General features: G+C 38.9%; 1 protein-coding gene across 1 annotated transcript; it reads left to right on the top strand.

The window, feature by feature from the left end:
- Positions 1-1,914: 1,914 nt before the first annotated feature.
- On the top strand, positions 1,915-12,856 carry LOC311039608 (troponin T, cardiac muscle isoforms-like; the record flags this gene model as incomplete). Its single annotated transcript, XM_084049548.1, has 10 exons — positions 1,915-1,974; positions 2,610-2,722; positions 3,731-3,749; positions 4,325-4,441; positions 5,491-5,568; positions 5,919-6,032; positions 6,945-7,057; positions 7,449-7,539; positions 9,806-9,843; positions 12,792-12,856. The coding sequence occupies 10 exons, from the start codon at positions 1,915-1,917 to the stop codon at positions 12,826-12,828; spliced, it is 780 nt and encodes a 259-aa protein (XP_083905674.1). The 3' UTR covers positions 12,829-12,856.
- Between the last annotated feature and the right edge of the window lie 13,704 nt (positions 12,857-26,560).

The raw sequence follows: 26,560 nt of genomic DNA, 5'->3' as shown, positions 1-26,560 counted from the left end.
GACAGTTAGTCACAGATTTTACAGTGCAGGATCTACTAGGTATAAAGATGGTGTAAGTGATATTTTTAATCATTGCTAGAGAGTGTTAGTTCAGTAACAGGGCTCTATCTGTCTCTCCATAACATTTTCAGGGCAGGATACATTTTTTTTCCTTTATTTTTTACTGAACTGCATTCAGTAGGATACAGGTATTAGGGCACAGCCACACCACACTTTTATTTTACCTCTGTGGGGGAATCTGCCAATGCTTTGTCAATGCAAATGCGTGGATTCTTGGAAAAAAATGCGCAAGACCATGAATCCACGCATTTGCATTGACAAAGCATTGGCAGATTCCGCCCCATAGGTAAAATAAAAGTGTGGTGTGGCCGTGCCCGTATTGGATATAAACAAGTGAAATTGAAAGTGGCGAGACAAAAAAACTATACATTTTAAGCTGCTAAGTTATCTTTATTGAGTTCTCTTTCTGGGAAAAAAAAGTTCTGTTCACTAAAGAGCTTCTGACCAACACACTATAGCAATGATTACTATTGAAACATAGCTTTAACATTTTAAAAATGTTTTGTTTGTTTTTTACAAAGACATCACTTACACCCATTAGTGATAGGCACTGCTGATCACCTTTAGTTTATCTTGTTTCTTTCATGTTTTTGGCTACAAAATGAATCCATCTCATGTTATTGCCATGTAGAGGAGGCTCCAGCAGAACCTGAAGGTAATCTTTACATACATTCAACACTGAGTAACACATTACCGACATTATATTAGACATTATAAAAATCTTCCTTCTCATTTATCCAGTATTAACATTTGAAGTATGTGCTTTCATCTATTTTAGCAAGTAGCTAAATAATGTAGATGTATAGATGTAATAGATGTATTTTACATGCTTTGCTAATATTTATGCAAGCAACATACTGTAAATCAACATATTGCTTTACAGTAATACAGCTATATGATATAAATACAGTAGTGCATATATTACTACAATATTCAGTTTGTTTATGACTCACACAATCTTATGCTTTTGTAACAGAGACTCCTGCTGTAGTAGAAGGTAAATGCCTTTTCCCCCTATTTCCATAATTCCATAATTTCTCATATACAGTAATGGGCATTTAAAGTAAATTCACAAGTATATAGTGCCAGCGCACTATATGCTGCTAAACACTGTATATTCACACAACTAATATGCTTATTATTTTATACCACTATAGAAACTCCTGATGTTGAGGAAGGTAAAATGTATTTACTTGTGTATTAAGATGATGCTCTGTTACATACATATTGACATAACTAATGCTTATTATTTCATACCACCATAGAGCCTCCTGCTAATTTTGTTTATTTGCTGTTTAGATGCTTTTAGATGACAGCTTGTTACATAATACTGACATACTGTGTGTTCACACAACTAATCCTATATTTATGATCTTATACCACCATATAGAGTCTCCTGCTGTAGAAGAAGGTAATTCTACCTTTCTGCTGACTATGTTGATAGTGTCAATAGTGATGCAACTATCGATAGTTTTACAACAATCAATCATTTTACAGCTATCCTTACAGCAATAGTGTTACAACTATCATTAGTTTTACAAACTCTCAACACTTTTAATACTGTGTAGTGTGTATAGTGTTAATACTGTTAACACACAACTCATGCTAATCCAATGTTTACTATTCTGCCACCATAGAACCACCTCCGGCAGATGAAGGTAATTCCACTTTTCTGCTGTGAATAAGATGATAGTCTTCGAAGTAAATCTTAAACAAGCTGGAAATGAGCTTCATCTGTCTTTGTTTTCTGGCACCATATCAGATCACTTATTTTATTTCAAAGAGCAACATTCAGGTTACAGTTTCTAATAAGTTATTCTCATATTCTTTTTGCATTGATCATGATCATTGATCATGATCATTGATCAACTGCCCTGTGTCCACTATACCTGCCAAAAGAACCAGCCCAAGCAGGTAATGTTGTGTTTCAATTCAACATTTAGTAATGGGCTAATCATTTCAGTCACAGTTTACTGTTGAAAGTATAATTAACAACATGTTTGTTTGCTGAAAATAAATAAATAATTATAATAATAATTTGAGTTTGAGTACAAATAATGCACTAGTGGTGGAAGAACTACTCAGCTTATTTTCTTAAGTAAAAGTACCAATTCCACAATATAAAAATACAAGTAAACCCAAGTAATTCAATTCAACCACATGATATGCTGACGTCTCTTATGTCCTTTGCACCAGAGCGCCGTTTTAGCGTCATGGACGAAGGTAATCAGTTGGGTTAAATATCGTTCACTTTTGAATTCCCTGCATTCATTTGGTTTGCATGTACGAGCTATGCATGCATGTTTGTCTTTTCTGATCCTTGCTATAAACCATTAGTTCTCAACCTTTTTCATTTTAATTAACGCACTCCCTGATCTGATCCTACACTGTAAACCCCTATGTGTTAATCTAACTCTAAGAGTGTACACATGATAACATGGTTCAGTAAGTGTCTGTTTGGACCCCTGGTGGCCCCCGGACCCTACTTTGAGAACCAGTGTCATGGACCAAAAATTCATTGTGTCATTGACCTGTCTGTTCTGACCTAGTCTCTCAAGCAAGACAACTATTCCACAGTCTCTGAATGCTACTCTGTAACTACCAGAGGTGTGGACTCGAGACTTGGATTGGATTTGAGACTCGACTTCGACTCGAGTCACACGTTTGATTACTTTAGACTTACTTGATCAAATCAAAACAATACTTGAACTTCAACGCCAATGACTCGTGACTTGACTTTGACATGAGCCCTCTCTTTTCAAGTCACTTAATCACAAGCTTAGGACGTGTTTGAGACTCGAAACAAAGAGTTTAGGACTTGGACTTTACTAGGGACTTGTTAGTCTCACTTGGGACTTGTGTCGGGGAATTCTGGATTAATCGGCAATCGATGAGGCACATAGGAGTCGAGACAATATTCTAGGTGGTGATGATTATGCTTTATGTACATGATATCATGGGGAGAAATACAATAACAATAGCTATTAAGACTAGTGAGACATTTAGACTCTTACAAGCTGCCAAATATCATAATGTATTGTAGAAGTATTGTAAGTGATGGTATAATATAAAGGTTAGATATAAGCAGCCATATAATTTCTTCCTCACTTGTCAGTCTTGACTTGGGACTTGTTGACTCGGGACTCGAGAGCAAAGACTTGAGACTTACTTGTACTTGCAAAACAGTGACTTTGTCCTTGTCCCACCTCTGCCACGCGAACGGAAGCTGTCACCTGTTCATCATTTCCATTCACGGAAATATATTTTATAAATATCTTTCAAATATAACGGGGTGGGAGGCGGATGTCCGCTGTAATTTATTTGCATTTTTAGCACTTCTGTGGCACAGACTGTTTAGGCGGAAGCATTTGAAAATTGTGTCCGTCTCGAGAGACTAGCTGTCACCTAACTGCTTCCGGAGGTGTATTTGTGGAGTGTGTATCTTCTCTCAGCCATGTCAGAACATTGACTCGTTTGGTATCCTTGTATTCTTTGCATTTAAATGTTACAGTACCGCACTTGTGTCTACTCTAGAAGAATCTGTGAGTGAGTGAGCGGGTAGTGGCTATTTTATTTTCTTAGATTATTTTCTTAAAATAATTTATTATCACCGACTGTTCCACTGTTGGCTGCAAGACATAAAATAATCTCTGTTTCTTTCTGTCTGCAGGAGATTCAAGGAAGCCAAAGTAAGTCTCATCATCCCGTCATTCTGTTTCACTTGATATCAACAAACCAGAAGGTTTGTGGGATATTGAGTTCATTATTCTAAACCAGGATCTTCAATGCTCACCAGGTTTGCCCCGTCTATGCAACCCCCCAAGATACCTGAGGGAGACAAAGTTGACTTTGATGTAAGTCATGCATGCATCATTTCAGTAATATGATATGCATCATTATAAATTGGTAGACAAAGTACTCAACACCAGTATGCTACTTGAGTCAAAGTATATACTCCTGGTCAAATGTTGCTCAACTACAAGTGAAAGTTGCTCTGCCAAATTTGTACTTGAGTTAAAGTATTGAAGTACTTGCTTCTAAAATACTGAAGTATTCAAAAGTATACATGCTATACATTTATATATCAATGCATGCACCAAAAATATCAATAATAGGCAAAATAGCAGATCTACAAGCTATTTTATAGCCAAAGAAATATAAAAATGACACAGATGTGTTCCCGGTCTTAAGAGAGAGTTAAGAGAGGATTCTGCACGACAGCAACGATATGTATAGCCAACTATGTTACCATCCACCCCTACAGGACATCCACAGGAAGCGTCAGGAGAAGGACATGTCTGAGCTGCAGTCCCTGATCGAGTGTCACTTCCAGCAGAGGAAGAAAGATGAGGAGGAGCTCATCGCCCTGGTCACCAGGATCGTAAGTACAGGAGGCCATAAATCATAGATCATAGATCATAAAAAAGAACAGGGGTCGCAATGGCCTGGTGGTTAAGGTGCATACCACATAGGCTCTAATGCGCAGCGAGTCGCGGGTTTGATTCCCGCGGCCGATGGCCTTTGCTGCGTGTCACTCCCCTCCGTCTCTCCGGTTCCTGTCTCTCTCTACTATACTATCCAAATCAAGGCAGAAAATACTTCTTTTTTTTTTTAAACGTATGTATCTATAATGCATTATAAGCACATTTATACTGTAATGCATTATAGTGCACTTATAAGGCTTCATAACACTCGCTATAAACGTTTATAATTATGCATAACAACTTATAACAAAGACACTTTATAACTGACCACGGTAGGGTAGTTATAATGTGCCGTTCCACTGAGCTTATAATGCTTTATGATTATGAACGGCACTTATAATATTTCATAAACCTTGTTATACGTTTTTGTGCATAATTTTAAACATTTAACAAATGTGAAAGTACTCATTATGCAGAATGGTCCATTTCACAATCTTATTGGACTATAACTAGTAATTCATTAATGTGTTTATCACTTTACTGGTGCAGCTGGTAAAAGTGGAGCTGATTTTAACCTATAATAATACTTCATATATGTTTTGTATTAATAATCTAAATCTGCAAAGTAACTAGTGACTAAAGCTGTAAAATAATTGTAGTTGAGTAAAAAGTACAATATTTGTCCCTGAGACGTAGTAGAAGTATAAAAGTATTAGAAAAATTGAAATATAAAACTACCTCAAAGCTTAGTGTAGTGCTCAAGTAAATGTACTGTAGTTATTTTCCACCACTGGTTTCTCAATGTGTTCACACTTGTATTTCTACGTTTTCCGTGTGTGTGTGTGTGTGTGTGTGTGTGTGTGTGTGTGTGTGTGTGTGTGTGTGTGTGTGTGTGTGTGTGTGTGTGTGTGTGTGTGTGTGTGTGTGTGTGTGTGTGTGTGTGTGTGTGTGTGTGTGTGTGTGTGTGTGTGTGTGTGTGTGTGTGTATATGTGTGTGTGTTCGCAGGATAAGCGTCGTGCGGAGCGTGCTGAACAGCAGAGGGTCCGCTCTGAAAAGGAGAAGGAGAGACAGGCCCGCATGGCTGTGAGTTCACTACACCAGTGGTTTAAACTTTTTCATGTCAAGGACCCCTAATTTTTGGGCAGCAGACCGCAATCTGAACATATTTTTTACTGTTACATTTAATGGAAAATAATAATAATGATTTACATCCCTTTGACTGTCAGAATATCTGAGTATCAGAGTTCAATTATCATTTTACAGTGTAGGTTTGGGGTCCCAGAGAGGGGTTTCAAATGCCGGTCCGTAAAAATATCAAACTGGAGGTCCTTGAATTTAAAAGGGTTGAGAACATAAGCTTATTATTTGAATATTTTATTTTAATATTTCACGTTCACATTGACATAATTTTCGCATTCTATCTGTGCACACAGGAGGAGAAGGAGAAGAGGGAACAAGATGACCAGCGTAAGAAACAAGATGATGAGACCAAGAAAAAGAAAGCTCTGACTAACATGACTCAGCAGTATGCTGGCGTTCAACATAAGGTTAGTAGCATGGCATTTCTTTTATGGTTTGTACATTGGACGACATAGTGTAGCATGGCATTTTTTAATGTTTTTTTCATTGGATGACATAGTGTAGCATGGCATTTTTTAATGTTTCTTTCATTGGATGACATAGTGTAGCATCCAGTATCATGGTTAGTGTCATGTCATTATCATGTCAGTATCATGGTCAGTATCATGGTCAGTATCATGGTCAGTATTATGTCAGTATCATGGTCAGTATCATGGTCAGTATCATGGTCAGTATCATGGTCAGTATCTTGCTAGTATTATGGTCAGTATCATGGTCAGTATCATGTCAGTATCATGGTCAGTATCATGTCAGTATCATGGTCAGTATCATGGTCAGTATCATGGTCAGTATCTTGCTAGTATTATGGTCAGTATCATGGTCAGTATCATGTCAGTATCATGGTCAGTATCATGGTCAGTATCTTGCTAGTATCATGGTCAGTATCATGGTCAGTATCTTGCTAGTATCATGGTCAGTATCATGGTCAGTATCATGGTCAGTATCTTGCCAGTATTATGTCAGTATCATGGTCAGTATCATGGTCAGTATCATGGTCAGTATCATGTCAGTATGATGGTCAGTATCATGTCAGTATCTTGCCAGTATCATAGTCAGTATCATGGTCAGTATCATGGTCAGTATCATGTCAGTATCATGGTCAGTATCATGGTCAGTATCATGGTCAGTATCATGTCAGTATCATGTCAGTATCTTGCCAGTATCATACTCAGTATGATGGTCAGTATCATGTCGATTGAAGCTCTCTCCACCACGCCTTGACGGTAGTGAGAGCACAGCCTGTCCTCTTTATATATTTTTATGATGACACGTAACATAAATGGAACGATTATGATTTTTTGTTGATGTTCCCCATCCAGCAAGATGGTAAGAAAGGCGCTAAGAAGCAGACAGAAAGGGAAAAGAAGAAGAAGATCTTGGCAGACAGGAGGAAGCCGCTCAGCGTTGATCATCTCACTGAGGATAAACTCAAGTATGTGAAAACCAACCACTGCCTTTCACTGTCTAATAAAAATCATAATATAATATAAATAGTGTTGTTGTCGGGCATCCTATCTCCATTCTAACTTGTTGTGTTTTTTTTTTGTAAATTAACGACCTACTTGATCATACTGCAGCGTCACACAAAATAATCAAACGTAGCAGATCTACAAGCTTGAAACGCTGCGCAAAGCCACACGTTTTGAGCTTGTACTGTAGGTCTGCTACTTTGCTATTTTTGAATTTGAATCCTGAAAAGTAACAGTTGTGTGGCCTGCATGAGGTTTCCACCCGGCAGAGACGATACAGTATGTAAACACAGTTCGTTAGAAGAGTTTCATTGCTAAAATGTGATATCAAATGTTGTCTTTTTTTCGTTAAAGGGAGAAGGCCAATGAGATGTGGCAGTGGCTGATGGGGCTGGAGGCGGAGAAGTTCGACCTCAGCGAGAAACTGAAGAAGCAGAAATATGATGTAATTTGTCGCGTTTAACATCTCATCAATTCCAATTATCCATTGCACACTGGGCACATAAAGTGGAAAGTAACTAAGTACTTGTACTCAAGTACTGTACTTAAGTAAACTTTTGAGGTACTTTTACTGGAGTATTTCCAATTTGCAATACCTTTACTTCTACTCCACTACTTCTCAGAGGCAAATATTGTACTTTTACTCCACTACAATTATTTGAAAACTTTAGTTACTAGTTACTTTTCAGATACAAATTATGATGTTATAAAACATACATTAACCACTTTAGCCCTATTTTATACATAGGCTATTTGAAAATAGCCGATCTACAAGCTCCCAACGCGTTGTGAGCTATTTTCAAACATTTTAGTACTTTTACTTTTGGTACATTTTGATACCAATACTTTTGCACTTTTACTCAAGTACATTTTTAATTCCGGACATTTGTACTTGTAACGAAGTACTTCTACATTGCAGTATATTGATACGTTTACTTAAGTAAAACATTTGAGTACTTTTTCCACCACTGCAAAGGTGGATGGGCCCAGTGTGGCCAGGGGTAAAGTTGTAACGTTTTTTGAAGTTGAACATTTTGAATGGAAAACTTTCCCGCCCACCGCTGCGGAGACTCCAGATTCCTCAACATACTCAACACAATTGAGCATGTCCGCATGTGGGAAGCTGGGCGGGGAGGCCGTTCTCTGTCACTGCACTAGTGAGTTCCACAGGCTGTTCACCGTAGCGTGGAGCTGTAGGAGGAATAGCGTGTTCCTCCACATGCGTTACGTCCTCCCAGTAAGGACTTCATGTGTGCCGGAGTCTACACCCACTCTAACAAACCAACCAGTAGGGGTCAGCAGTGAGAGGGGCCTATCAGTATGACTAAATTAGGATGAATAATTTTTTTTGCACCAAATTTGGCGGAAGAACTGTGGGAAAACAGTTGGGAAAATATTTTCCCAACTGGAAAAAATTAACTGCTACTCCTCAGTGAAAGACGTGACAAAAATAAGCAATAATTAAGTTAACTCGGTAACTATTTTAAAGGTGAGTGTGTAATAGTCTAATTAAGGACATGTCTACTGCACCCTTTTTTGCTTTCTCTCAGACTACAATAATCATTTCATTATCACAATATAATGTTCACAGAAATGTAATTACCGTAGAAGATATCCTAGTGTGCCAGCCATGTTCCTTTCTAATGCAGATGTTTTCCTTTGCATTGAACATCAAGGTGTGACCAACTTGAGCTGAGTTTTCTTCGACAAATATTGACCCAGATAATGAGCTAATATAATAATTAAGAAACAGAGCTCAGACTAGTGGTGGATAGCCTGAGGCCCAGTGGTTCCCTACCTTTTTTCCATGGACACCCCCTTCTTCTGACAAAAGCTGAGACCACCCACACGTGCACACACTTGTGTTTTTCAGATATGTTAACCTCTTAAGCCCTATATACTTCTCGTATGAAGAATAGTGAAAATGGCCGATCCACAAGCTCACAACACATCACAATGCAATGCATTGTTTTCACTAAGCTTTTCTGAAAAAAAAAAGTTTTCTGTATGACAAGTTGGACTTACAGTATATCATAATGAGAACAAACAGGCAGACAGTGTATGACAATTTATGAATTTGTGCAACATGTTTAAAATGTTGGACTACCTCCAATCAGACAAGGCCTCACGATCCGGCCCTTTGATATTTTTACCGGACACCAGGTTGGGAAACAGTGGACTAGTTCACATTTTAATTGTACCGTACCCGTCACTGCGGGCGGTCTATAGAAGTGCCTGTCTAAAACTGCTGTGGCTTGACTTGCAGATGAACTTGCTCCAGACCCGAATCAATGAGCAGCAGAAGTTGTGAGTAACGTTGTCATTAAGCTGTGTTGGCCATCGCCGCTGTTTGTGCAACGTTGTATTAAGCTGTGTTGGCCCTCGCCGCTGTTTGTGTAACGTTGTATTAAGCTGTGTTGGCCCTCGCCGCTGTTTGTGCAGTCTTGCTGTCCTTCTGTTGTCCGTCGTGTCGCGAGTCTGAGTCTACAATTCTACGACGAGTCTACAGTTCATTCAGTTTAGGATTACGTCAGGTACGTAGGGTTGAGTTGGGCCAGCATCCCATGGGTGGGATTCTTTGGACCACAGGTGACGTGCTCTGCCTGTTGAGGCAGCTCTGCTCTTTGGCTCCCCAGGTGTCTGTCCCTGTCCATTGCGTCTCCATGTTTCATGTGCTTAGCCAGTCCCTTCGTCTTATGTGTCCCCCGCAGATCGGTCAGTTCCTGGTTCGTGTACAGTGCCACCAGAGGTATGTAAACCTAGCCCAACACCAATGGTTGGTGCGCATTGGTGCTAATCTGTGCTCCATGGAAAGGGGTCCTATTCCCCTCTTATTTACTGCCATTGCTACTGTAGGGTTATAGGTGAAGGTGGAGGCTGATATCGGGAGATATCTCAGCCAATCACAGTACGATGTCAGAATTAACTGACGTGTGGTATAACTGATGATACTTAACTGCTACCTTCAGTAACCTGTTGTGTCCTTCCATTCTCCATTCATTCACTTTAAAGTGGAATTTTGTTTTTTTTGTTTTCAACCTGCGTCCTATTAGATCAGTGGGTGTAAAATGATTGGAATTGATCCTTTCTGTCGCCTCCGGATGTTTTGTGTCCGTCTGGAAGGGCAAGCTGGTAATTCAAATAATATGTCTGAAAACAAAAACCTGCAAATAGAACCCCGGCATAGTTTGAATTTCCGGCTTGCCCTTTTGGACACAAAACAAATGGAACGATTACAATACCTTTTACACAGACCCTTCATTTGTGGTCCAAAATGATCTATAAAGTAGTGCCCAGGTTAAAAAACTAAAGCAAATTCCCTTTTAAGCCTAATTCATGCTACAGTGAAAAAGTTTTACATACGGAAATCATGTCAACAATTTTGTTGAAAATGCATCATTTTTGTTGAGTGACTTTTTTGCAGATGCATAAATTAGCCTTCAGACCCCATCATTACCTCTCATCTCCATCCATTGTTCCTTAGAGTAATTATCCCTCCATTCTACAGTACAACAGCCAGATTGTGGCCCTGATCAACTGCCACAAACTCTGCTGCTGGTTGTCACCTCATGTCTTGAAAAGAGTGTCCCCCCGTCACCGAAAAATAACAGGTTTGATCCATGAATACAGCTACATGCACTCTAGTGGCACCATTTCCCAAAAATAATTGAACCAACTTCTCAAGTTGGTTCAAAACTAAAGGGTACCACTTAAGCCTGATACCTTAAAAAAGAAAAAAGAAAAAAGGGACTAGGTTGTAGAACTGCTGTTTTGGAAAGTATCAGAATGCTTAATATAGGGACACCAGGTTTAAAGTGGCTAAAGAAGTTGAGTAAAATGTTTTGATAGAAGCCATAAAGTCTGGATCCAGTCAAGCTGGTAAGTGTAAACATTCTCTCCTTCCAGACAAGTCATTGCTAGATAGTATCTCTAGGCATGTCGGATCTTTCTGATAAAGGTACAGAGAGAACACAGAGTGCCAAAGGTAAGACTGCTGCCGATCACTTTTCATTAACCTTGTCCTGTCATGTGTGAGACATGCATGTACTGTATGTCTGTCTGGCCACTTAACTATGCAAGCAGCATGATCCTTCATTTCACCCTTTGTCCTTCTTCCTTCTGCCCTCTGCAACTTAACATGTCCTCATGTTAAGTTGTTGCACGTTACATAGAAAATGTTGATCTAAATGCTTTGATGACATCTTGTGATCAAAGAGAGCTATGTAACATTGTATATGAACTGAACACTACTGCGCGCGCGCGCGCGCACACACACACACACACACACACACACACACACACACACACACACACACACACACACACACACACACACACACACACACACACACACACACACACACACACACACACACACACACACACATTTTTTTCTTTTTTCTTTGTTGTTAAAATGAGAATTAAAAGCTCTATATTTTAATAGCAATCATTGCTATAGAGTGGACAAATGAATGAAGCTCTGGAGCTTCATGGACAATTAAAAGCCTTTTTATTAAAGTGCTAGATAACAATTACTAACGTTTGGATGCCATGTGCATCTTCATCAGAATCTGATGAAGATGCACATGGCATCAAGATGCGCATGGCATCATTGTTATTTAGCACCTCATAAATACAAAGGTTTTGAATTGTCCTTTTGTCATGGTGGAACTCCCTCTTCCAGACATAGCTATAGATATTGTGTCTTTATGGGCTGGGGCGCCACCTGTCACAGGGAGTGTTGGGTGGGAAGAGTAGCACGAAGGCCCTACGTCTTCTCGGTGGGGGCTCCTCACTGGTAGGTGAGTCAGTAGGATACAACCGCAGTGACAACACAGAAATGGGTGTGGGGGGGAATTAATTGGCATAACAACTAAATTGTGGAGGACAATGGGGTAACGAATAATTGGATACTACTAAAATAAATTAATAAAATTAGAAGTGAAAATAATGATGATAATAATAATAGACAAAATTGGCACCGGAATACTACAAAACTGAATCTGACATATCAAATTATCTTTGTTGGGTTCTCTCTCCTGATTCTATATATATATATATATATATATATATATATATATATATATATATATATATATATATATATATATATATATATATATATATACATACATACATACATACATACATACATACATACATACACACACACACACACACACACACACACACACACACACACACATATATATATATATATATATATATATATATATATATATATATATATATATATATATATATATATATATATATATATATATATATATATATATATATATATATAATTTTTTTTTTTTTTTTTTTTTTTTTTTTTAAAACACTTACTTTAAACACCACCACACAAGAATAGCAGAAAGGATGGCAGTACTGCTGTCATTTCTCTACCGTTGCTAGTGTGTTATCTAGGGCAGTTGTTCTCAAACTCAGATTCCAAGGATCCCCAGTTGAGTATGCATTAGTGCCATAGATCCCCATGCCCCTGGGTAGGTTACGTACAAATGGAACCAAATAGATCCTTTCGGGTCCATTTGGTTACAGACCCCCTGGAACCCCCTCAAGGACCCCTGTGCGTCCTCTGACCCCACTTTGAGAACCACTGATCTAGGGACACAAATACAGTGAGTGACACTGTATGTATAACTTGCTTGTTTAACAATATTTGTCACTTCACAGCGCCAAGGGTAGAGGCAAGGCCAAGGCCAAGAGATAAGAGCGCGACGTCATGGAGAAGACCTCCGGAAAGGCGGCGAGCTGGTGTGAATGTCGGAAGGCAGAAGAGATGTAATTCATGTATAATACATTCAAACATTGGGACAGCACCGCATCCAGCCTGCTGTACATAATAGAGAATAAAGAGATTGTAGCTTTTGAGCCGGTGTCTGTCGTGTGTTGTTTGTGTTGGCTGGCGCAAGTGGTGGGAAGTAACTAATTACACTTCCCTACACTTCAGTAGGACTTTTTAGGTACTTTTAATTGAGTGTGTCTATTTTTCAATACTGTATACTTCTACTCCACTACATCTCAGAGGTAAATATTGTACTTTTTACTCCACTACAATTATTTGAAAACTTTAGCTATTAGTTATAGGTCAACTTTGTAGTTTTAGATTATCGTTACAAAACACACATTAGCCACTTAAGCCCTATAAACTTCGCCTATTAAAAAATAGCCGATCTACAAGCTCAAAATTCATCGCATTTTGAAACTTAAAGTTTGAATACTTTTACTTTGGTACTCCAAGTATATTTTTATGCCAATCAGGTGTCAATCAACTGTGGTCAACCTACCAGATTATGAGAGGGGTGGGACCGATATTTTATAACTCTATGGGTGGGACTAGAAAACGAGGAAGTGAGGGAAACAGGTGAAACTAGAAAAAGTGCTGCTCGGAGCACAGGTCTCCGCCAGGTCAGGTAGGTTAGTGTGGTCCAGCAATGTTCGAAATTCGCCAATCATGCTGGAATGTGAAAATTCTGACAGATCGGACGGATCCGTCTTGATCACTTGACTAAAAAGATAATACCGATTTGCGTGATGTTTGGACAACATTTGTTTTCTATAAATCGGCCTCCTGGTGGCGGTATATAGGGCAATGTTAAAAGGGTGGCATTTGTTCCTCAACGTAAAGCAAACGTGCGTGCAAAGTTTCACCGCAATCGGACACTGCGTTCATGATTTGCGGCATTTTGTTCAAAGCGGGCCACTCCTGCAAACTTTAGATGTCAATCTTAGCCAATCAGAATGGAATATGAAAAATCTAACAGATCCGTCTTGATCACATGACTAAAGAGATGATGTGTACCGATTTGTGTGAAATTTGGATAAAATCTGAAGGAGTTATATTCAGAAATGTGTTTTACATAAGTCGGCCTCCTGGTGGCTCTATAAAAGGCAGATGTGAAAAATGCAGGGCAAAGGCTTTTCCTTGGCCTCGAGGGAGCGCACATAAAACGTTTTACACCGATCGGTGCAGTTACGGGTAAAAACACAAATTGGCCTGTTATAGCGCCATCATGAGGGCTGATTTAAAAAAAATCAAGTGGCATTTTTTCTTCGGCCTAGTAGGAATGTATGTGCATACTTTCACGGAAATTGCATGTTGTGTTCGTGATTTGAGGCATTTTGTTCAAAAGGAGCACTCCTGCAAACTTTGGAAGCCATTCTCAGCCAATCAGGATGGAATATGAAAAATCTGAAAGATCCTTTTGGTTTAAAGGGGCTACACCATGAATTTTAACTTTTTCTTCATTTTTGTGTGTTTTTGGTCTCCCCCACCTCTCTTCTGTTCCAACAAATACCCGACTTCGAGCATGCAGGCTTTCATAGGCTATCTGTGTTTTTTATGTAAATTGGTCTGAAAACAGTCCGTCAGATTTGTTCCCCCTGCCTACGTCACGTCTGGGAACAATTCCTCCCGTTTTTCAGTTCTAACCCAAAAAAAAGAAAAAAAAAAAAAAAAAAAAAAGGTTTTTTTTTGTTTTAATTAAAAAAAAAAAACCTTTCCTTTACAGAAGAGGTACAGGGTAAGGAGTGAGTGAGGCTTGAACCCACACACCCAGAAACCCTTAAAATCAACACAGAAAGTATTGAATTTCAGGGCTACTGATGGCGCAGTGGACTAAGTCAGGGTCACAAGTACTAGCGTGGCTAGGACTAGTTGCGCGGTCCCACACAATAGGGCTAATGGCTAGAGGACCTGTGTCGGTCAGATAGGTTACTCACTCAAGAGAGGGTGCAGGGAGTGGGCGCGGGGGCTTCTTCCCCCCGTGGTTTCCAGACAATAAAGCGGAGGGGTTATAGAACAAATATAAACGGGCAGCTGAAATATTACAGAAAGATTGAGGGAGGGGCGGAGCTAGACAGCAAGGGGCGGAGCTAGAGCGGAAGGGGTGGAGCCAGAGAGGAAGGGGTGGAGCTAGAGAGAGGAAGGGGCGGAGCTAGAGAGGCGGAGCTAGAGGGGAAAGGGCGGAGCCAGAGAGGAAGGGGCGGAGCTAGAGAGAGGAAGGGGTGGAGCTAGAGAGACACTATAATATAGACACAGACACTATATTATAGTGACACTAACACTATAATATAGAGACACTATAATATAGTGACACTAACACTATAATATAGACACACTAACACTATAATCTATAATATAGACACTATTAGTAAGTATATTAGTTAGTTATATATTAGTAAGTATATTAGTTATGCGATAGTAGTTAGTTATATATTAGTATTAGTAAGTATATTAGTTAGTTATATATTAGTATTAGTTAGTTATATATTAGTAAGTATATTAGTTAGTTATATATTAGTATTAGTAAGTATATTAGTTAGTTATATATTAGTAAGTATGTTAGTTAGTTATATATTAGTATTAGTAAGTATATATATTAGTATTAGTAAGTATATAGAAAAACAAGTTAAAACCGTTTCGGTGAAATACATTTTACAGAAACGAAAATAACCAATCAACTCTAAATTGCCTGAAACGTACTCCTAACAGGTTTTTGGGGGGAGTATTTTGGCCTCCACACTTAGTGATTTTTTTCGGATTTAACTTTCGTTTCGGTAGTGACAAACTTTCGTTTCGGTAGTGACACAATGGTGAAAAAATAAATTTACTAAGTCCAGAGCTCGATGAATGTTAGGGACCAAAAAAAGTCACTACAAAGTACTACCAATCAACTCTAAATTGCCTGAAACGTACTCCTAACAGGTTTTTGGGGGGACGATTTTGGCCTCCACACTTAGTGATTTTTTCGGATTTAACTTTCGTTTCGGTGGTGACCAACTTTCGTTTCGGTAGTTTGATTACAAAATGTAAGTTGTGTAAAAAATAATCTGACTATACTAAGTTGTTATTTGTTTGTTTAAGTCAGGCTATACTCTACTCAGAGTCATAAGTTTACAAAATGTACTAAAGTACAGTGAACGTCTGTGCGGTTTGTCTTCATCACTGAAAATAACGTACATGTAAACTGATATAAAACTGCTTTCATGTGCAGTTGGGGTGAAGAAACACAACCATTTCACAACTAATAAATTTGATTTGACATCCTGACTTGCTGCTGTAGCTGAGGCTTGAACCTGTTACCTGCTGCTCACTAGTCAGTGACTCTATCCATTCACCTACAGCTGTTTCCTTGGAATCTGTGGTTCTGAAACATTTTGTTGTCAACCCCCCAAATTGACATGTATTTGGGCAGTGGACCCCAATGTGAAAAGATGTAGTGTCAGGGCCCCCCATGAAAAAGATTTATATTTATATATAGATATATAGATATAGATTTATATATATTTAGGTTTGTTTCTAGATGAAAACATGTCCTTTCTTCACGGTGTATCTGCCCTAGCAGATTCTGCCGGTAGGGCATTGGGAGGCCTCATTGGCAAAACCAAAACGTTGAAGGACATGGGCTATCTTACATACTCTAAATTGTATCACACATGTGTATGTCCCATTTTAGACTATATTTCGGGGGTTTGGGGGTACAAAAGGTTTCAGTTAAATGAACGTGTCCAGAACCGGGCTATTCGATTATTTTTGGGACTACATAAGTATGCGCCAATTGCAGCATTTAATGGAGATATGGGGTGGGACTCCTGTGAAATTAGATGGAAGGCCAGCATGGTGAGTCTCTGGAACAGGTTGCTGTGTCTGCCATCCAATAGGGTGGCTAGTCAAATTTTTTATTGGGATCTGTCCGGAGAAGGGGAATGGGCCTCTGAGATCTTCGAGGTATTGAGTGCATGTGGTCTGGAGGACCATTATCTCCAAAGACAAACTGTGAATATTGAGGAGTTTAAAAACAGAATCCGTGAAAAATACATACAAAGCTGGTCTGAAGAAATTTGGCAAAAGCCAAAATTAAGAACTTATTGTCTTGTAAAAAAAGATTTTAAATGTGAAAATTACGTTTTGTATAATTTGGCAAAAAGTCGGAGGTCACTTTGTGCGCAGATAAGGTGTGGCATTCTGCCATTACATATTGAAACGGGAAGATATAGAGGCGTAGCTGAGGAGGATAGAATTTGTGAATATTGTGATTTGAATGAGGTGGAGAATGAAATACATTTTATTTTATTTTGTCCCTTGTATGATGACTTGAGAGATATATTGTTTAAAAAAGTCCACACCCCTGATCTAAACTTGATAGATTATGAGAATGGTGCCTTAATTGAATTTCTTTTTCTTCATATTTTTGCTTTTTCAGAATATCTTTATAAAGCGTGGGATAGAAGGAGAAGGGTGACTTATAATAGATGAATTCCTTTATAAATATGTATGTATTCTATATGCAGGTATATATAAATGTATGTACTGTATGTGGTTTGTATCAAATCAGGCTGTATTATGAGTTGCTGGTTGGGTGTACACTGGAATGTCTGTAACTTTGTTTTGTTTTTTAGTTTAAAATTGATGTGTCTGATAATCCCATGAGGGATGGGTCAAGAAATTGTCCGGACACGGAAATAAAACATTCATTCATTCATTCATTCATTCATATATTTATGCTGTAACACATTTTTTTAAAGTTATTTGTCTTGTTTGTTGTTCAAGTCAAAGCACCAGGAAGGCTGTACTTGTCAGCCATCTGTTAGCTCAATGGGTTGAGACGCAGTATTCATGATCCAGAGGCCATGAGTTCAAATCCCATTGATGTCTTTCCTTTGCAGACTGGCTTCCAGAAGATCAACTGAAAACTACCAGGAAGGCTATATTTGTCATCCAACTGTTAGCTCAATGGGTTGAGACGCAGTATACATGATCCAGAGGCCATGAGTTCAAATCCCATTGATGTCTTTCCTATGATTCTTTCCTTTGCAGACTGGCTTCCAGAAGATCAACTGAAAATTACAAGGAAGGCTGTACTTGTCAGCCATCTGTTAGCTCAATGGGTTAGTATTCATGATCCAGAGGCCATGAGTTCAAATCCCATTGATGTCTTTCCTATGATTCTTTCCTTTGCAGACTGGCTTCCAGAAGATCAACTGAAAACTACCAGGAAGGCTATATTTGTCATCCAACTGTTAGCTCAATGGGTTGAGACGCAGTATACATGATCCAGAGGCCATGAGTTCAAATCCCGTTGATGTCTTTCCTATGATTCTTTCCTTTGCAGACTGGCTTCCAGAAGATCAACTGAAAACTACGAGGAAGACTGTACTTGTCAGCCATCTGTTAGCTCAATGGGTTGAGACGCAGTATTCATGATCCAGAGGCCATGAGTTCAAATCCCGTTGATGTCTTTCCTATGATTCTTTCCTTTGCAGACTGGCTTCCAGAAGATCAACTGAAAACTACCAGGAAGGCTGTACTTGTCAGCCATCTGTTAGCTCAATGGGTTGAGACGCAGTATACATGATCCAGAGGCCATGAGTTCAAATCCCACTGGTGTCTTTACTGTGATGCTTTCCTTTGCAGACTAACTTCTAGAAAAACAAGTTAAAACCACCAGGAAACCTGTAACTCTCAGCCAACAGCTTAGCTCAACTGGTAGAGAGTCTGTCCAATAGCATGACTTGACTTGACTTGAGTGGGTTCGATTCCGAGTCATGTGTCCCCGGTAACTTGGGGCAACGGATAAATTGACTGATATCCTTCGTGATGCTTCCCTTTGCAGAATAACTTCTAGAAAAACAAGTTAAAACCACCAGGAAACCTGTAACTCTCAGCCTACAGCATAGCTCAACTGGTAGAGCGTCTGTCCAATAACATGACTTGACTTGACTTGACTTGAGTGGGTTCGATTCCCACTCGAGTCAAGTGTCCCCGGTATCTCAAGTCAAGTCATGTTATTGGACAGACGCTCTACCAGTCGAGCTATGCTGTTGGCTGAGAGTTACAGGTTTCCTGGTGGTTTTAACTTGTTTTCTAGAAGTTAGTCTGCAAAGGGAAGCATCACTAAGGATATCAGTCAATTTATCCGTTGCCCCAAGATACCGGGGACACTTGACTCGAGTGGGAATCGAACCCACTCAAGTCAAGTCAAGTCATGTTATTGGACAGACGCTCTACCAGTTGAGCTATGCTGTAGGCTGAGTTACAGGTTTCCTGGTGGTTTTAACTTGTTTTTCTAGAAGTTATTCTGCAAAGGGAAGCATCACTGATGGGGTTAAATTTGAACCCTATGAATAAGGCACGAGCCAAAGAAAGATGAAAAGATGGTTTGGTACTAAGACCCCCCAATACCCGTCCAGCCAACACCCAAAGAAATGAGAGTCAGACACCTGGTACGTCCAAAATGATTAGTCTGTATTGCCCGAGTGTGCACACAGGAGACAGTACAAGTTACAGACAAGAATATCAAACACACTGACACACTGACATAAGACAACAAGCACTTCCACGCACAAACACACACTAATGCTTCAATAACAGGCAATAGTATTTATACACAGTTGGACTTCAATGACATCAGACATAGGTGCATCCTTATGATTGGCTTTAAGACCCTCAGACGTAGGATGGGAGTCAGGCGTCTGGCTGTCTTAATAATAAGTTGTTGTTCATCTTAGGGTGTCCTTGTGTACGATTCTCGGTTCCATAAACAAGTTGTTCCTTCGATATCATAGGACATGTGCATGGTTTTATCTGTGACAGGATGACAGCTGACAAAAGGGAATTAGTGACGATGCCGGGTCAAACAGAGATATCGGTCATCGTACAGAGATACAGGTCATTAGGACATTAAACACAAAACGTTGACCAAGACATGTTTTTACTGATTGGGAACATATGGAGCCAGCACCAGATAGCAAATATGGAGCCAGCTACATGGCCTTGGTAGAGAAAGCATAGCAGAGTTACAAAAGGCATGTTTAAAAGACTGAAGTACAGGCCCAAAAAGACATCACTATATTAATTTGACTGGTTAGATCGATATTTCTAGATCATATCAATCTGGTCCACAAAATATATCTATCAGTCCCCAGTTCTTTGGGGACTAGATTGGTAGATTACATTGAAAGAAAATGTAATTAATTAATTAATTCATATAAGGAGACATGTTCAGATACATGTAGACATAAATTGCTTTTTAAATTGTATTAAAGGACTATAAGGGCAAACTTCTTCAAAAGGACTGTATAATTTATTCAGATATTAATTCAAAAGGACTGTATGTAATGGTTATTTATTCAATTAGGAAGCAAAACATGGTTATATTTCATGACATTTTAAGACACCACACCAAAAAAGTTTTCCCCTTGCAACTTGCAAATAACTTTATTATAATTCAAAAAAAATCTCAGCTAATGTACTGTCCCAACAAACCTTTTCAAAATATGTTTAGATTTAATCAATTTTAGCACCGTTAATGACCCTTAGCCCGTTTCTGTTGATAGAGTGAGAGAAAACTAACCAGTCTGACAATTTCAAATTTGAAATCTGACAAGACACCTACGTGTCCGATCCGATTCTGTGCATGTCCAGGAATAGAAAAGTTATCCTCCTCGTGTGAAACTGTGGTCATGTGCTTTATTTAACAAGTTGACCTGTTGGTCCAAGTATTTGAGACTGGAACAATACACTCCTGATACCTGTATTTATTACATCACTTTACACTTTATTTAGGGAAAAACTCACGTGGAATGGTCTTAAAACTCAAGAAATACTTTCCGATTGCATCATGTAGGCATGGGGGCATCAAACATCTATCCAAGACATTAGCTGAAATCTGTAAGATAGATGGAAATCAAATTTACTGTTTGGCATGAGACCTACAGTTGACTATAGTATGAAACAGAGTTTAAAACAGTTTTGGAATAAAATTAAAGTTTTAGCCCTGTATGTCACAATTAGCAGGTATTGTGACCTTATTGTTGTCCAGGAATTGGATTAATGGAGTGGCTTACATTCTCGTTCTAAAATAAAACAAAGACAAACAAAGCACATTAAACATTTAAATCAAATCATATTTAAATCAAGTATTCATCAAACTCCCCTCTATTTGACACCATATATCTGTAATATAGTGTGTGTCAGAGGATGAATTTGTTGATGAGAAAGAAAATAAATCAAACTGAAAATCAAAAGAAAGAAAATAAAAAGATAAAATGACAAACATTTTTTTTAAAGTTATAATTAAAATATTTAAAATTAAAATATAACAATGAAAAATAAGGAATAAACATCTTTGTTCTGAAGAGTATATTAGAGTTAGATAAAGTACACCAAAATAGATCGAAATTCAATTTTTTTCCAAAAAGAGCAGATCTACAAGCTCAAAAAAAAAAAAAAAAAAAAAAAAAAATCTTAAGTTAAAATGATAAAATATTTTCAAAACTTTTAAAAGAATTCAAAATTACTTTATAATAAACTTAATATTATAGTTATTTTTTTTCCAATATTGATATTAGAACATATTGAATCTTATTATGGTTAATTTAACTGAGATGGGTTATACATTGAATTCAATGGAGGTTAGGTCGTTGCCAAGCAACGTGGCAGTTAGGATTACGAGAACTAACACTTCCTGTAAGGAATTATGGGAAATGAAGTTTTAGAGACCAGAGTGGTAAACTAATTTTAACTGACTGGAGAATGACTGAAATTTGGACTAAAATTGTTAGAGAACGAGCAAGACAGACAAACGCATTCAAACATTCACGCATGCCTGCATAGCTGAATCGCTCACACACATAGAAAAGATAAGAGAGATAAACTTTCATCTTACGCTCCCTCACTCCCTCGCACTTTCTCACTCACCCACACACCATAAACAACAGGCGCTCAACAGGGAGAAGAGAGAGACAGAGAGAGAGTCACTCAGTGTTCAAAGTTTTTTTAACTCTAATTTTGGAAAGAGAAATATTTTATCCTGACTTGGTTCTAAATTATATTAAAAATATTTAAGAGAATTTGAAATATTGAAAATAGTTTAAAATGTATTATTAAGGCATTGAAACTTATTGTTAAAGTAGTCTTCTCTGTGAGCCATTATTAACTATAGCCTACTTTGTTATGAGAACAGCTCCGACCAAGAAAATGTAAACAGATAAGAAACGGGAGAAATGAGAGGAGGCTGTATTGGATAAGGGAGTGAGAGAACCTATGAGAATTTGATTATCCAATATACTTAGTAGTGGGTAAATTGACAACGAGTATTTTAGTGTATTCTGAGAATCTAACAAAATATTTGAAGATTATTATTATTATTATTATTATTATTTTTTTGAACCGACAATGAAAAATAAAATGAAGTTCCTTTTTAAGTAAATGGATAAGAATTATTATTAAAAACTGAGCAAATTGTACCAGGATTCATATTAATGTGTAAATCTTTGTTGGAGTTCCAGAGGGGCACAGGAGGCGTAATGTTAAAATGCACACCTTACCTCTGTTGTGACCCCTCTGAAATCCACTGACCTCTGATCCCAATACGGTCTTGGGTCACCCAAAAAAATCTTTACATCAGTAATTTGGATCTGAATGGATCTCGGCTGCCTTCGGGGTACCGGTGATGCTATGAGGCATAAGAGCAGAGTAGACATGGAAAAGGTGTTATAACAAATACTATAGGGTGGAATTTTAACATGAGGTCAAAAATGATGGTTGATCAAAGAAACAAAAGGTGGGATTCCGTTTATGCCAGAAACAATTTCCCCGTCGCCATAAATAGAATCCCCTCAGCTACCAAAACAAAATAAATACTAAACTATCCGCTAACGAGAAAGAAAAACATGAAACAGGTTTAACTTAAGATCAGACCATCAGAAACTGAACTAATGAATGTAAAATAGAATTAATACGTTGGTGTGCTCTGGGTGTACAGTGTATTACCTGAATGGTTCCTGGTTGGCACCTGTTGTCGGTGGGCCCCGGTCCCCCATTTATGTGCTGTTTGTGTTGTATTTAGTGACTGAATTTATAAATGAAGTCAGTGACAGCATCTCAATAAAGGTTAGCACACATGAGACCGTGTGCGTTTTCAATCATTTTTTCTACAGCCATCTGGTGGGACTCATTTCGGATCATTATAGGTATGTGAGTGTCATCATTTATCTTTACACAGAGATAGTGGAACGGGAGACCGTTCTGAGCGTTAAGAATAACTCCTCGCGAAATGTTGTGCGCCATAACGAGCGGACAACATTGGGTAATTAGATCTCGGGCCTGTTTTGCGTTGAGGTGACGCGTTTTTATCTCGGCTTTAAGAGCGGCCTGCCATGCCTCCGGCTCAGATCGAATGTCAGGCAGATTGGCTGCCGTAAGTTTAATGTCCTCGGGATACCATTTCTGGTACCCATCAGACTGTGGATAGGCAATGAATGGAGGGGTTAGTGGGTGGAGCTCTACTGGATGTTGATCAGTGTGTGGCTGTGTGTGGTGGGTTTTAGAAACCGCCTTTTTAGTGTTAACCCGACGTCCAGGTAAAATGTTTGATGTCTTACTAGTGTCAGGTAGAGGAACGTCGGATGGGGTGGGGGAAGGTCCTGAAGCGTCACCGACAGCAGGTCCAAGCAGGTCCACATCCTTAGAACGTGGAGAAAGAGCACATTTTTTTTTTATGTCGAACAAAACCTTGTCATCATCCTCACTTTCATACATTGACTTATCAAATGAAGTTGGTAGGCCTGAGTGAACGGTACCCTGCCCTTGGTTATCACTGGTGGGACCATGCCTGGGAAGCCGTTCATGCTCTTGTGATGGGGAAAGGATATTTCCCATAATGCCAATTTTCTGGTGATGATGGAAAGTGAGACATAGAATATAGGAAAAAATGAGAACAAGACACATCATGAGAGATTAATACTTGGGAAAATATAAATGTAACAGGTATCAGATTATTTCAAGATGGCCATTCATTAATACATATGAATCTCTAATTTGAATGTGACAAAAAAACTACAACATCGAGTTCTGATGTAACTGGTGTACCCAATGGGCATATATTTTGTTTGCAGTCCGCGGGGTCCAGTGAATCTGATCTCCCTGGGTCTCGAATTCGGCTGCGGGGAGGGTGAAAAGATGGTGATAGTGGCTATATATGAGAGTATTAAGTAACTCTAATATCCTCCTCTGACGTGTTGTCAGTGTGCGGCTGAAATTTACCATGGGGATGTATACCAATGCGTTTGGAAATGTGGTTTGAGCTGCTCTGTACATTTCATCTAGCTGTGAACCGTTCTGCAGGGAACTTTCATTCCGATGGTTGATACCTACAGATAAGATAACAACAGTGGCGTGGTGGTCTACCGGAGTCCTCGCTAAAAGTTGAGAGAAATGTGGATATTTTGCTCCTGGATAAGCTTGTATCTGTATGTTCGACCTGGGATGAGGTTTGGGCATTCTCGCAAGGTTGGAGTCGCCGATAATCAGTATGGGGCGATTACGTTCTATTTTCCAGGACATTTTGGGGTTTTTGGGGTGCTCCCTGGGTCTTTGAACAGGTGGCTCTGGGTTTATAGCCCGGCGTGTCCCTGTATTCTGGGGTTTGAACGGGAGCTCATCGTTTAGGTTGTTACATTTTACCAGCGTATGTCCTAATTTTCCACAACTGTAACACTGGACTTCCCTATAATCTCGACGCGGAGCCTGACATTTACTTGGTGTAGAGGGCCCAGCGGTGTGTCCGGTGTTTGGAGGGTGTGTAATGTTAGCCTGATTTGTGTTGGAAACCTGTCTAGGGGGTTCAAGTGGGCTAACCGGAGGACCCGGTATGGCCATAAGTTGCTGTTCTGGCTTTTCCATGTATGAAGTAAAGGTTGTTATTAGACTGCCCATGATGTGAAGTAAAAATAATAATAATAATAAAATATACTGTATTCGCAAATCAGCAGGCTGTGGTTTATCCTAGGAGATAAGGAATAGATATTATACCAACTGTTCCGTGCTGAGGTAATGCTGTTTTAGGGGCTGATTGGATGAGATGCTGCAGCTCGTTTAGTGATACAGAGGTTGCCTGGAGAAAAGGAACACAGGAGAAGTGAAAGGAACACAGGAGACTTTAAAGGTGGCTAGTTTCTAGAAAAATGGGAATGAAATCAAAATATTAAAGTTTAAAAATGAAAAATAATTGAATGGTGTATCTGGATTATATATTATAATAATTCCCCTCTGATTGGCACATACTGAATGTATCTGTGTGTGTCAAGGTATAACTGATCTACAAAATTAAAGTAACTGTTCTAAGGGAAAAATAATACAAATGTCCGATAAGTACGGGGAATGAGCCTCGTGATAAGGTTAATGCATTGTAAACTATCCCTCCTTTTTGATTTGACACAATGCAACAGAGTGTCAATCAATCACCCAAAGTAGTAAAGTAAAGTGTAGCAGGGAGAATAATCTCGGCAGGGGAAAAAAAATAGGCCACAGTAGCTGCAGTTTACTCCAAGGTCAATTTGATAAGACCAGGGTGTTGGGTTTAGTTAGGGAGGGAGAGAGAGTTTATATGCACAGAACGGTTGTAATGGCACAATGTAACTCATAATTCAAGACAAACAAACTAAAACAAAATGTACAAGACAAACAAACAAAAAATGTACTGACTGGGTAAGTAAAACACAAACTTCAAACGGACTCGCCGAGAATATCCAGCCGCTCAGTCATAATGATTTATACATGTACCAAAAACCAAATGACGTGTTAACGTGGCATTTCAGAGGTACACACCATAAATCCATATACACACATACATAATCATGCAGGGCGAAACATAGCACAATTATATATATATATATATATATATATATATATATGAACAACTGGGAATATTCACAACGACCGATGCAGAAGTTTCTGAATTACAAGGAAGGCAACCTGGCGATGCCGTATGGGTTGGAAATTGTGTTCCAGTATGCAGCTGCCTATTAATGTTTTGTACTCGCGGACCGGCCGATGGGTGGTACTAACATAGAAATACACCTGCATACAAATGTGTTACCTGTAGCAGGTAATATGAAGCCAGGGGAAGAGCAACACTGGAGTACCCTTGAACTCAGCTGATTTGAGACCCGATAAGGCGGACGTTTTATGCCTGTCTATCTAAGGCTAGAACAGTAGACTAGAACATTAACCCACATACAGCCGATAGGCAGTGTGTAAAGGGGTGGCAGGGGTTAATCTTAGGTCAAATATCAGTATAGAAGGGAAATTAGTACATTATGACAACTAAGACAACTGTACGGAACAGTAAACAGAAACTACAAGACAAACAAGATATAACAAGTACTATACTATAGCCTCCCGTGTGAGCAATACAGAACTTTCACATACCCAAAGTGTCTGGTTTCAGGGCGGCTGATAAGAGCTGTCTCACCACGCGTAGATGAACAGATCGGCCCTCTGGAGTGTCGACTGGAGGAGGAGGAGGTGGGGGTCCAAAAAAAGGAAAAGTATCAAAAAAAACTGAATCTGAATTCACCGCTGAATCGTCACCCAGAAGGAATGCAAAAATAAAGTAAATTTGAACGCTGATTCTAAACACACCGGTCGAGAAAAAAAA

Source organism: Gymnoscopelus microlampas, assembly GCF_963454915.1.
Source record: "Gymnoscopelus microlampas genome assembly, chromosome: 23".
In the NCBI taxonomy this organism is placed as follows: domain Eukaryota; kingdom Metazoa; phylum Chordata; class Actinopteri; order Myctophiformes; family Myctophidae; genus Gymnoscopelus; species Gymnoscopelus microlampas.
This window is presented reverse-complemented; position numbering and strand designations above follow the sequence as displayed.